The sequence below is a fragment of the Syngnathus floridae genome, chromosome 4, assembly GCF_059516105.1.
Source record: "Syngnathus floridae isolate MCC-2025c chromosome 4, RoL_Sflo_1.0, whole genome shotgun sequence".
Classification (NCBI taxonomy): Eukaryota; Metazoa; Chordata; class Actinopteri; order Syngnathiformes; family Syngnathidae; genus Syngnathus; species Syngnathus floridae.
Window position 1 is genome coordinate 16116396 of NC_142416.1, and position 13414 is coordinate 16129809.

Consider the following 13414-nt stretch of genomic DNA (forward strand, 5'->3'; position numbering starts at 1 on the left):
CAAGCTCCATTAGACTTTAGTTCATTTCCTTTTAGATCGATGGCTCGTGCTCACAAATATTGCATCGAATCGATCCACATTCTTTGCTCAGCCACTTTGCCGGAGAGGGGCGGGGCCGTAAGGGGTCCCATGTGTGAACTGAGCTCCATCGGATCCCCGCCCCTCCCTCCCGGATCGTCAGTGCGGAGCGTCTGGTCTCTGAGGGGTGGGTCAACGTCACCGGGTAGTAGGAAGCGGTTGTTGTGGCGGAGCTGAGGATGGAGTAGAAGAGGCAGTGGAAAGGGAGGAACACAATGACACGAAGCCGCGTGCGTGTGAGGGGCGCTCGGACACATCCCTTTTGCGTGAATGGTGCTTTCGTGTGGATCTGAAAGCTGCCGCAACGGCGTTGCCTTTATTTGCGTGTTTACATTGATGTGCAGTTAATCGGGCGTGATGATATGGTGTTGCGTTCACGGAACTCCTGCGCGGTGTCACTATCGTGGATTTCTGGACCCGACACCGCAGAGGCTTTATTTTTATTTTTTTTACTTCCATGCGTTAGATTTGTAGTGTATTGATTCTTACCAGTGATATTCGTTGTCATCGTGGAATTTATTTATATTGCCGGTGAACGATGTCCACACTGGCTTTGATTTTTTAGCTAAATTGACTCGCGGCGCGTGCTGGGGGGAGTCACGTGACATCGTGGCGTCGTCTTGCGAACTCGTTTAGGAAAAAGAACTACAGGGGGCCGAGACACCCTCCAAGAGGTATCACCATGGACGACTCTGGCATCATTCGAAGAAGAAGGCTCCAGGTAGGAACTATTCTTTGTTAGTTCATGTTTAACAATGTCATTTTTTGTACTTTATTAAATTCAGTTTTTTTTTAAAACAACCCACACAATAAGAGTCTTGTAGCCAGCCTACTTTGCAAGCTAAAAACCAAGAACACCAGCAATTCTTAGATTTTGTCCAATTTATTGTCCACTTATTGTTAGTCCTTTACATAAGTGTACAGATACATTGGTATCACAGAAACAGCCTATTTATCTGAATTTGTATTTTTTGTTTATTTTAACATGGCTCAAACTACCCAGTGGGTATCTGATTTAAATTGACATCCAGCATTCAGGTTTGATGTCATATTGATGCACAATTGACATCAGATTCCCACTGAGTAGCTTCTTTTACCCTGCACTGTATAATATAGCTTTTATACAGAGTTAAGATTGACTGCTCATAGGTATTTGGTGTTGTGTAAATCAGTGTATGTGGCAATTTTCCATGTGATTCCCATTTTTTTTTAAAACATGTAAGGTGAACAATACAGCATAACCATATTGCCATTGTCAATCATTGACTCTGACGGGAAGGGAAGCAAAATGCTGAAATTTGGGTCGATTATTGGTAATTGCAGGTGGTACACCGTTTTAGCCAATCACATTGAGTTCACACAGTCAACTTGCTTCTAGCCACCACTAAAAGCATTTATGCAGCTAATTAAAATACTTCTACAACGTCGCCTACACTGGCATGTAAAAAATATATTAAAGCAATGAGTCAATTTCACTGCTTTGTCACATTCTACGAACAACTGAACCGAACAAGAACAATGCAAATAGATTTTTAAAAAAAAGGGAAGTTGTAAAGTATTTGTGTGGAAGTTAGTTAGCATGTAGCATAGTTTTAGCTAACCATTGACACATTAAATAATGATATATCAGAAAGAAGCCTATTTTACTTGTTAGCCACAATGCCATCGTTGGGCTATTAGATTGGTTCCCATTTTTTTGTTCTCTATATAACCTTAACCACTATGCTCATTGATTTTTTTTTTCTGCAGAAGTCACCTTTGGCAGAACAAGTTTATTTATAACCCTTAATCACAAAAGTAATGAAGGAGACAAAAATAGGTCTAATGTACCGTTGTGCTGTAGCTTTATCTTATCACATTAGTACACATTGCAATTATCTAATCCAACCAAATAGCTTTAACCGCTTCATACCACACACCAAAATGGCCACCCTTGTTTACAATTGAGATCAATTCATTCATTTCTCAAGTTGTGACTGAAGGCAGCTCTGTCGGGCAGAGTGGATGACAAAACTCTGGTACGGGTTTCAGATGTACATTAAGCTGACTTGAGCCTTGAGCGCTAAAAGCAGCTTAGTCCACATCTCGCGAACGAAGTAGGTTAGTCGATATCTCGTACACCGATGGCTGGCAGCAAACATCAGGGGTGAGATTCCGTCAAGGTTTTTCTAGCCGTGAAATGACTCGAGTAAAGCAGCACAGGCCCTCAGTGCACAACTACCGACTGCCACTTAGCTGCCTCAACGTGTATTAATTTACAATTAAAGCACTCGGCTGCTCATCTTGCCATCTGCTTCACAAGGCTACTCATCATTTATGAAATATAGACGTGCCCAATTGGACGACTATCCGCCCAGTTGGTAATTACTGGGTCTGACTGTAGGTTGGATTAAAGAACACAAAATGTACTAAATAATGACGTTGGCTCATGCATATCTCTTGTTTGAAATTTGCTCGATTTGCATCTCTCTTATCGTAGGATGCGGGGAAATGTTAGACATGCACATTAAAGCCATCATACAACCGCAGAATCGTTATTGCAGGAAGATAATAATCGGGTTTTGAATACATTTCAAGGATGTGGGCAGCCGAGGAACTATACACACCAAATGCTCACAACATCATTGAAATGTAGAAGCCACACTTTAAATTGTAGCATTACACTGGTATGTTGAAATATACGATATTATTATTATAAGGATAATCTCAGAATTTTCACCCAAAAAATGTAATCATTTAATATGACAGTTAAGGCAGATTTGTATTTTTGAGAATAGTTGTAATTTCTCAAGTATAACAATTTTATCATTTTCCTTTCTCCCTTTTAATTGTGACTCTACTCAAGTCGAACTTTATTTTTTTTGGTTTAATGAGCTGGTGCACCTACTCACTCAGTTTGACTGTACTTTGACGGTGTGAGTGTGTCGATGTCCATATGTACAATATGAAATCGACCCATTACCTCCCCCCAACACTCTCCGCTTCCCACTGAAGTGGTCGATATCAATATCGGAGACAGAGGAGGTCTAAATGTTGAGGATGTGGCACAGTTGTCAGGCCCATTAGCAGGACTAATGGTGGCCTAAGAGCACCGTGTACCCTCAGGGAGGAAGCAGAGGGGTGCCCTAAAAAGCCTCGAGGCTTAGATGAAGGCGGTGGGAGAGAAGAAGGCAAGTGTAGCCGTGGGCTCCTGCAGACCCCATTTAAGTGCTTGTTACAATATCAGGATCCTTTTTGAGTGTGGGTCAATGTTCACTTGAGGAACTGGGGAGGGCGCAGATGTGTAGAATTTTGATTTCAGGGTTATGTTTCACATATCGCTTCCATAAAGTGGTTTTTATCACACCTGGTCCTGCCTAACGAGTCAGTACGGGGGCGCTTCTCGGTTTACGATGGCGCTAACGTAATTTCGAGGAATAAACTGAACGTGCAGAAATACGTCAGCGCCAAGTAGGCACGCTCACGTTACCACCAGCCACAGAATAATCCCTCAGGATAACCTTTCAGTGACATTCGACAATCGCTGACTTGAATTATTGAATTCTGATTGTCTGTGTAGGCTTTTTCGGACTAACTTCTCCTGTGTGGTTTGTGGCTTGACTATTTTATTTTCCTCCTTTAAGAGGATATTTGAATTCTTTAGTATTGAAATGAGACATTTCCATCACAGCTACAGAAGTGAAGGTTATTGGGCCATCAGTTACGCTAGGTGTCAGGAACTCGCTTAATACACTGCTCTGGTCGCAAATCACCCTGTGCGCCATCAGCGTTATGGAGAACACCCGACACACACTGAGAATAATTTGTCCAATATTTTGTTCTGGGCACTGTGCCTGTTTTCAATATGCTAAGCACATGGGGATAAGAGTCACTCCAGAAGTGACAGCTAGCTCACTTCTGTCACTCACTGCTTTGTTCCGCTTCATCGAGACGGGCTGTAAACAACACTCGGACGTCGTCTGTATGGAGACATTGTTTCCGTTGGTCGCTTTCTCGTGCATTCCAAAATCTATTAGATGTATTAGAGACTGACGACAGATTAAAAATAAGAAAGCTGCTAGCAATCCAGAAACAACCTGTGTAACCCCGAAAATGGTAAAATAACATCTGGGGTTGTATTTAAAAATGAATCCAACGGGGAGGTAATAAATGTGAAGGTCGAGCATCCTCACAAGGCTCTGAGAAGAGACAAAGCTGTAAAGTTGAAGTCTTGAAGTCTGGTGGACCATTCAAGTGAAAAATACACAGTGTGACATTTGCCTTGCAATCAGCTGTCACTTTTTTTGGCAGCAGAAACAGAACAGAAGCTTTGATTCCGCCCAGAGCGCCGACACAATTGCTTTTTTTTCTTCACTCCAGATTCCAGTTCGTGTTCTTTCCCTTTTTTGGGTTAATATAAACCGAGTAAAAAACACAGGCTTCAGCCTTCTGTTATCTGTTAAGGAGAACAAGTTAAATATTTCAATGTTTTTAAAGGGTCCTCTTGGAACATAGCAAGGTGACCGAAAAGCAAATTAATTATTTGTAGTTGTTGCACGGATGCATAATGCATTCATTTTCCCAAAGATGTCACTGCGTGCGTGCATCGTTGACTCTGCCTGAAAAATCACGCACAAAATGTCTCGATTGTTTTGTCAACATGAGAGATATAATTTTCAAACAGCAGAAGCACAAGTCAAAATAAGCCAAATGCTCCAAAATATAATTTACAATATTATATCTTAAAATAAAAAGCAGAAATATATTAATTATTTATCAATATTATTATATCTTACTTCTAATATAAACATTACTTTAAATATACTTAAAAATATTCAGACATTTAAAAATATTAGGGGTAAATATTTAATGACACAAAATAATGAATACAAAATTAAGAAAAAGTGAAATGAAAATACCCAAAATATTGATATATTTTTTTGGGAAAAATCCAATAAAAATTGGAGAATAAAAAAAGTTTAAGCTAAACAAAATATACAAAATATTAGACAACAAATAGACAAAAATATTACAAAATAAAGAAAAATATTGCGCACCCCCCTCCCTGTTTGTTCACTACACGAAAAGATAAATTTACAGTACTTGGACTTGCCAAGGTTGTCATAGTCCTTTGACCTGAAATGAGAACAAAACAAGATGGATACATCACGTCCAGTCGCCTCCGACTGGGCACACATAAAGAGGGAGCAGGTGTCGGGTTTTTAGCCATTAGCTACCCCTTGCCACACCCCGTATCGGAACACACACACGTTAGCACATGTTCCTCTGAGTCACTCTGGCCAAGCTTACTTCCTCTTGATGATGTAATTCATTAGCCATCCCAGGAAAAGCGCCCCGTGATGGGTGAAGTCATTCTCATTAAAAAAAATAAGTGATCACAATCCCACAAGAGCACCATCAGACAGGTACCGACATCCCGGCTCTCATCACGAAAGCTCACAACAGATTACCGGCTCGGAAAGATTTCAATATTTAAAGTCAAATTTAAGATCGATTGACTTGTATGTATTCAGGTGTGTTCCGTAACATTAATAAGTGATTTTGAAGCTGTGATACTTTATATTGTTCCTTGAAAGAACATGTCAGACATGTAATATAATGTTACTATATAATATCGAATGTTTTGCGGCCTTTGCTTTATATAAGACTATGCCATACTAATGCCGCTGAAGGTCAAATATCTACATATTGATCTTTTGACGTCAACCTAATTGAGGCTTTTTCTGTCCACGAGCTTTCAGGCTGATAGACAAGCCTTTGTTAATTATTTGAGTAGATTCAATTTTTTTTTCTTTAATGGAGTCAGACTTTCAATATAATTGATGGAGAGAAAATCACTAGGTAGAAAAGAATTGACTGTGTTCTGCTAAGCACAACTTTACATCAGTGAAATTGTTCCAAAGTCTAACCTAATTGTTGACGTTGACCTGGAATTAAATTTGCTCAGAAATTGTACCTACCGTATTTTCCGCACTATAAGGCGCACCTAAAAACCTCCAATTTTCTCAAAAGCCGACAGTGCGCCTTATAATCAGGTGCGCCTTATATATGGACCAATATTGAGCCACTACAGCAGGCGTGTCCAAAGTCCGGCCCGCGGGCCAAATGTACATATCTGGACAAAATTTTAAAATGGACCATCCATTGAAGGTGCGCATTATAATCCGGTGCGCCTTATATATGGACAAAGTTTTAAAATGGGCCATTCATTGAAGGTGTGCCTTATAATCCGGTGCGCCTTATAGTGCGGAAAATACGGTATATATTCATTAATTATAAATAATGCAATTCAAAAGGACTGGATTCAATTTTACATTCACATTTTTTTTTTACTTGTTTTATTGTCTTTTCTCTGGATTAGCGGTACGAATGATTTCTGATTGCAATGTTTATTAATGACCCTTTTCCACTGCTGTTATTTAAGATCAAGGAGTAGGGGGTGGGTGGATGCCAAACTCAAACTGGTCGTGTTTGATTTTGCAGGCGCATGGTAAGATTGTTTTGATGTGAAAGCTCCAGCTGTCAAGTCTCGTTTCATCAACTCGCCTTTGTTGCCGTTTTTAGGACGCTTATGTTTATATTACAAAGAGTCCGACGCAGGCGAGGGAAATGAATTGAGGGCAACTCAAATGATTAGACAGAAGAGTATTTCCTTTTGGGACGTCATTAGTTGTCTAGCAGTTGTTGATTTTCAACATCTGACCTTAACGTTGTTAGTTTGAACAGACTAATCTGACAAGAGATATGTAAGCCGATCTCTCCAACATGGAGTCTAATAGACTCAAATTGGCAATGGATGGCGCAACGAGCACAGCGGAGAGGGTGCGTCCCACTTGATCTTAATCACATCAGTGTCCTCGCTGCTGTGTCCCGTCGTCATAAAATGAGCAGAAACCGTTTTAAAATTGACTTTTGCTTCACTCGACCTGCCGTTTCCTGTCACTCAGAAAGCCCCCGAGCATTGACGAGATCGGCTGTTGCGCCGCTCATTGGATTAGCGGCCTAATCACAAACCTGGCCGTGGCTGATTCATAGGCAACATTACGGCTCTCAACCGAGATGAGTTTACTTTGATTGGATGTCCTGATCTGTTTATATCGCCAATAGTCTTTGTCTGAAAATATATGTAGATTTTTTATATAAATCTGATCAGAGGTGAAATACAATGTCCAAAACTAGAGTTCAAAATCACAACCTCTGTTTTGTAAGTTTGCCATTTTATAGTGATTTTGTTTGACTGTATAGTGAGTGCAGGTTGCCCCCTACAGTGGATGAAAAAATCTACACACCCCTGCTCACTTGCCTGATGTAGAAAAAGTAGAGCAGGATGGATCATTCCAAAACCTTTCCAACTAAAAAAAAAAAAGTGGATTTTTGATCCACTGTGCTACAATTTCTTCAAGAATTTTTGAGACTGGCATTATATTGCAATTCACTTTCAGGTCAACAAATTTCTATACATTTTTTAATCAGGAATGTAAGTAAACCTTCTGAGATGATCAAAATCTGCCCTTGATTATTAATATAATAATAATATGTTAATATTTATGATTCAAGGGTTTGGTTCAGAAACAGGTGTAATTTATTTCTGAAACCTCATAGCTGTAAATTACAATGCATGGTGAAATCTGTATTGCGCAACCTTTTCTAGGTTGACTTTGATTGACTTTTGCAACTCATTAGCAACTTTACAAATAAAATCAAAAATATCTAAAAAAAAAATGTGCAAGACACAAAAGCCCATTTGTGAAAGATTTTTCTCTATGCAGTCATGAGAGGATGAAGGCCCTCGTGTAAAAAATAATTCAAATTAGAAACCCTCTCATCTTTCAAAAAGTTAAATATCAGACTGTAAGGTATGGTAATTATGTGGGTATAATTGCTTGAGCCCACTTCAGTCTGTAAATTAGCTACTGCTCTCTTTGAATAAATTAATGCCCTTTTTTTATGAGCTCATTAGCACATTTCAAGTTTCAATCAAGCCAATAGTCGCCAGTAGCATTTTATCTACGGTAACAGTACACACGGATTATTGTGTTTTGAGAAATCTAACAGTCATCTTTTTCTTTGTTGCCAGAAGGATCTTCCACTGCCACGGAAAAGTAGCAGGTATGCTCTTTTTGTATTAAATGTTATTTTTATAATTGCACAACATGATGCTGCCTATTATTAGATATCATTTGCCATCTTATGCATTGCATGGGTGTTTTTCTGAATGCAACTGTGGCAATTGGAGCAAATAGAAATGAAGGAGGCAGAACTCACTGCTTTATTTAGATGTCATCGAGAGACGGAGCACAAGGACCCTTAACCACTCGTGGGGGGGCCCCTGAAGTGTAATTTGAATCTTAAGAGCTGTTCATTATTCTCTCTGTTGGTCATTTTGTATACCTAATTGTTTAATTTATAAATATCTGCATTTAATTTCATATCTGAGTGAATTACTAATAAGCATATGACATTTCTGATGTTTAAATCTCTCAATTATTGAAACTCCACAAACACCTTTATAATGATGGCTAATCTTTTAGAGCCAAATTGAGAAACAGAGCCATCATGTTGAAATTGCGGAAGCAAGGGAGACATGTTTTATTGCAGCGCACACTTTTTTTTTTTTTTTAATGAAAGGATTAACAAACTCGCCCTCTAAATGTCACATTTAAAGCCGGAGATTAACATTCTACGACAGCTTTGCAAAGCAGGATCACAGGTGGATTTCGTCATGTGAATTCCAAGTTTTATTCTCTTTTTTTTGCATATTTTTGGACCAGTTAATAGTTTGATTGGTGGATTTATTTCAGCTCTAAATTTTAATCGTTTTGTATTTTTTAATACTTGTGGGACAATTCAAATTTTGAAAACATTACTTAAAAAATTGCCTGTATAATGAAAATGAATTTTATGAGAGGGACGCTTTGTCCTGAGAAGACATTAAATTGACATATTTTCCAATGGGACAATTGAATCTAAATTCCACCAAATCAAAAGTCAACCAGCCATTCCATAACAGATTGATATTGGACAGAAAATGTGCATGTGTCCCTATCCATGGTGCTGAAATCCTTTGTGTCACACTGAGAGACAAATTTGAGTTCCCCGCTGCTAGATTGCAGCCTCCAAAATTTAAACCAAATTGACTGCATGTCTTTTGTCTGCTAAAAAAGCTGAGTTGAAAAACAAAAGGGGGGGGGGGGTATGGGGAGGGGGAGTGCTAAATCCCCTGAATATGCTTATCATTTGGGGTGTGGAAATCAATTAAATCTGTCTTGAAATTGTTGCAGCCCGCAGCCATGAATACATTTTATTACTGCTGCCTTGTTATCCGTATGCTTATCATATAAACTGTAGAAGCAATTGAAGATTGAATGTTTAGCTAAATATGTTATGTGCGTGTGTGTCTTATTTAATTGTCTCAGTATTCTGCGTACACCTTGAGGGCAGAGGTGGTCGACGCACACACTGTGCATCTCAATGTTTGAGTAATTACGACCACTCTTCACTTTTACGGCCTGATTGTTGCACCTCTGCACACGCGTGTCCTTGGTTTTGTCCGTGGCCTTTGACTTGCAACATATGTCACAGTGGGAGATAAGGGAGAAAAAGCTTACTTGGGGTCATCCCGGGGTGAAGCTCAAGTGTCTCTTTATGAGCGAGTTAGCCACAGATAAGCAATTATTGACTCTATGAAAAATTCCATCTTTATCATATCACGGCGCCCACATTTGGATATGACAACCTCCATCTATTCTCCACCATGTATATTTTATCCATTCCTACATTGGAGACGACATCCATTATTCAATTAGTCCACTCGGCACCACTGTGTAACTGTCGCCTCGCGTCAGCTTTAACGTTTGCTGGGTTTGTTTAAGCTTGAAAGGGGGGAGGCAGCGTTGTGTGTGTTGTGTGCGTGCGTGTGTGTATATGTGTGTGTACACACTGTCACACAATGATAATGCCTCCCTGAGTGGCACACTGCTGAGCTGTGCCTGTGACATGTACGACATGACGAGAATTCATCCAATCTGATATTGTACTGGTGAATTATTCGTAGAAGATTATTTTCTTTGAACCAGTAGGAATTACAAAGTGAGTGTATATGTATATAGTGTATATACATAATATATACGTATATATTATGTATACTTACTTGAAATCAACAGTGATAAAGTGCTTTGCATATGGACAGAAACAAGTGAAACTGTAATCAGTAGTAAGGAATATTTTTGGGGGGGGCGTGGTAATGATTATTTGAATTTCCATTCATGTGTAAATGAGGAAAAATGATTTCATATGCCAGTGTTTTAAGTTTTGAGCATGGTCAAAGAACGAAATTAGACTTCAAGAGCCCAGTAGTGAATAATAGCAATACTTCAGGCTGTGATTGCTGCATGAAATGAATTGTTAAATTTAGAATTTATTCATATTGACAAAAATTCCAGTCCAGTTCATCTTGTTGAAAAGCAGTAAGAAGATTGACTCATACTTTCAAAAAAAAACCAAACGTGCCAGTCGGTTTTTCTTTTGCCAGCAAGTCAAATTGTGCAAAATAACACATGCGCCCCCATTAAACCCCCATGCCCCCCTCCCTTCTTTCCGCCCCGCGCTGTCTCTCCTCAAATTAGTCTCCGCTCGGCTGCTCCGTCATGTCTCCACCGCCTCCCTCTCGCATCCCGTGTCTCGCCCTCTCATCTTTTCGATTCTCTCTCTCTCTTCTCCGTCTGTCGATTTGTGCTCCCCCCCTCTTTCACCCACCCCTCCCTTGCGCATCTCTTCCCGGCTTGGCACACACAATCCAGGGGATGCAGCCCTCGCGCTTTTAACTCTTGTCTCTTGCCTGAATCTTCCACTTGTGATGTGTGTGTGTGTTCAACTGGCATGTTAGCGGTTGCCTCTTGACTGCGCTCTGTGTGTGTGGAGACTCATCTCCGCTCATGTTCACCTGCCAACACAGCCTCTGCTGCTAGCGACATGTTTCGACGCACAAAAAGGTAACGATGCTTCCGTTTGCTCCTCCGCTCTCATTAGCATTTAGCTTGCTGCTTGAACTGTGTGTGCATGTGCGTGCGTGTGCGTGTTTTATTTTCGGGTGATATTTCCATTGTCCCTGCCAACAATCGTGCTGTCTCACAGCTGTCTCCATTTAGCTTCAGCAATATGGTGTGTATGCCCCGTGAGTGCTTTTGTTGTGTTATCATGCCCAGTTGCACACCTCTTGGTGTGAGAAATATTACACAGATGTATAATAATGTAAAGATAATAATTCATGTGTGTGTGTGTGTGTTTGTGTGCTGAACAATTGATCCGATTCATAATTTTCTGCTCATATATGCAAAACTTAAAACCATTCATTTGATAAAAATGCTTGAAGCAAATAAAATGCACACCAAAAAAAGACGACAACCACAACCCTTCATTTGAGATATTTAATCTTGGTTGGATTTCATTTTTGTTGCAGTGGAATGTGATTTAGGTTGAAGGTCAAAGATCAAATCTTGTTTACAGTTGTGATGGTCAAGGGCAGCGGCTAAAATGGGCAAACAGGTCAAGGAGGTGTCGAGTAGGTAAAATTATCTTACATGTGTAGCATGGACAAACTTATACTTGCCTCTTTGTGTGTGTAAAAAAAAAAAGAAAGAGCAGTAGGTCGCATTATGAAGTAAAGGCATTATTGGGAGCGTCCAGGGAGTGCTTGTGTAGTGGAGAGCCAATAGTGGGCAGTGCAGTGCTGAGAGTGCTGTCTGGCTGGCACCAATCCGGGCTCTTTCCGCTCTCTGGACACCACTTGCTATTTTCTTCTCCCTGTGCCTCTATTGTTGTTGTTGCCTTTCCTCCGCTCGAGACTTTTATTTTATGTCGTTCATGTCCACCATCTGTCGTCTGACTTTCGATTTCCTCGCCTCTGTCATGGATGATGTGGAGGAGGTCTACTTTGTGTGTTTGTTGCGGAATGGCAAAAATCTCAAAGGGGACCTGCATTAGGAACACCAGTGAAATCTAAGCAGGGTATACATGTGCTGAAAATTTGGGAGGCCCCAAATCTGAGGAGGATAAATTGAGTATGTTTACTCTAAATGAACAACACAGCATACGATGTATTGTACATAAAATACTTTGGTGCCTTAATACTTGTATCTTAAATCACCATTACCCATTGAAATGAATAGGCATTCCATTAATCCGTTCCAAAACAAAAGCTTCATGAGGTGATTTTTTTGCAGCACTCTGTTGAACGATACTTTGTGAAAATGTACCTTGATGACATCATTTAAAGAATTATGAAAGCAGAATTAAATCTGTGTGTTTCTAATTCTATGTTACAATACATTTGAGTCATGGTGTATTGTAGTGTATTTTTTTAAATGCAGTGCTTAGGTGCACCTAAAGTTGTGGCCGCTCAATGTGTAAAAGAATAATATTCCCGTTGAGCTGCTTAAGCTACTCTAGTAAACACATCATGAAGAAGAGAAGAGAGGTAATGGAAATCTGGGCGACAGATGGTGGACTTCAGGGACAGGAATATGGAGGAGCAGAAACAACAATGGAAGCGTCGGGATGCATGCTAAAATCGAGGGGGGGGAGAATAAGACACATTAAGGTAGTGGAAAAACGAGAACCCAGAGATCCCATGGCGTCTCATGTTGCTGAATAAAGCTTTTTATTAGCGTATTCCACTTATTGCTCATCATTTTGTGCTTGTGTGTGCAATAAATTCCAGGCTAGTCTCATATCTGCCAAGAGCGAGACCAAATTGTCTCGTCACCTTGCTTGAAAAGGCGATTAACGCAGTCAATAGGGTTCACCGCCAGGCCACCCGCCAATGTCTGTACACACACAAAAAAATCACATCTGAATCCATTTTATGGCCACTCAGATATTTTAGTTCAGGCTAACTCTCTCGTCCCTAAAGAGCGTAATAAGGATGTTTTCCCGGGTCGGCGGCGGGATAATGTTATATGCACACTGCCAAACAGGCTTAGCTAAAAGGAAGGGAAAAAAAGAGCAAACAACAGTGAGAGAGAGAGAGAATAAGAGATCGGACAAAAGACAAGAGTGAGGTGGGATAAAAGGCGCTGCCGCAGGCCATGTCTCAGCCCACATTTCAGAGAAGCGCACCGAGGTTAACTGTAGCCAGGACGTTAGCCTTTAAGTCATTCACTCTGTCTGCTTGTTTGGCTGAATCCATCTTCTTGCCGTTCCGTGGGGGCTTTGCTTGTTGACACCATATCAAAAGGAGATCTCAGGTGGTGTTCAAAAAGATTTATGGCCACCATTGGCTTCACCAGGGCTCACGTTGTATGTGAAAGGGCAGTCTTGCTACGCTGGCAAGTGGTTA

At 40.3% G+C, this 13414-nt stretch overlaps 1 protein-coding gene across 3 annotated transcripts in view; it reads left to right on the forward strand.

Moving 5' to 3' along the window:
• Positions 1–200: 200 nt before the first annotated feature.
• The window catches only part of LOC148399448 (microtubule-associated serine/threonine-protein kinase 1-like), a 36591-nt gene continuing 23377 nt past the window's right edge, over positions 201–13414 (forward strand). The window contains exons 1-2 of one of the 3 annotated variants that reach the window (XM_088372743.1): positions 201–799; positions 8156–8187. In XM_088372743.1, the coding sequence (XP_088228869.1) occupies positions 761–799; positions 8156–8187 (71 nt within the window). In that variant the 5' untranslated portion in view covers positions 201–760. Of the gene's footprint in view, positions 800–8155; positions 8188–10864; positions 11070–13414 lie in introns of those variants that run through there. The other 2 variants (XM_088372744.1, XM_088372746.1) reach the window with 2 other exon arrangements.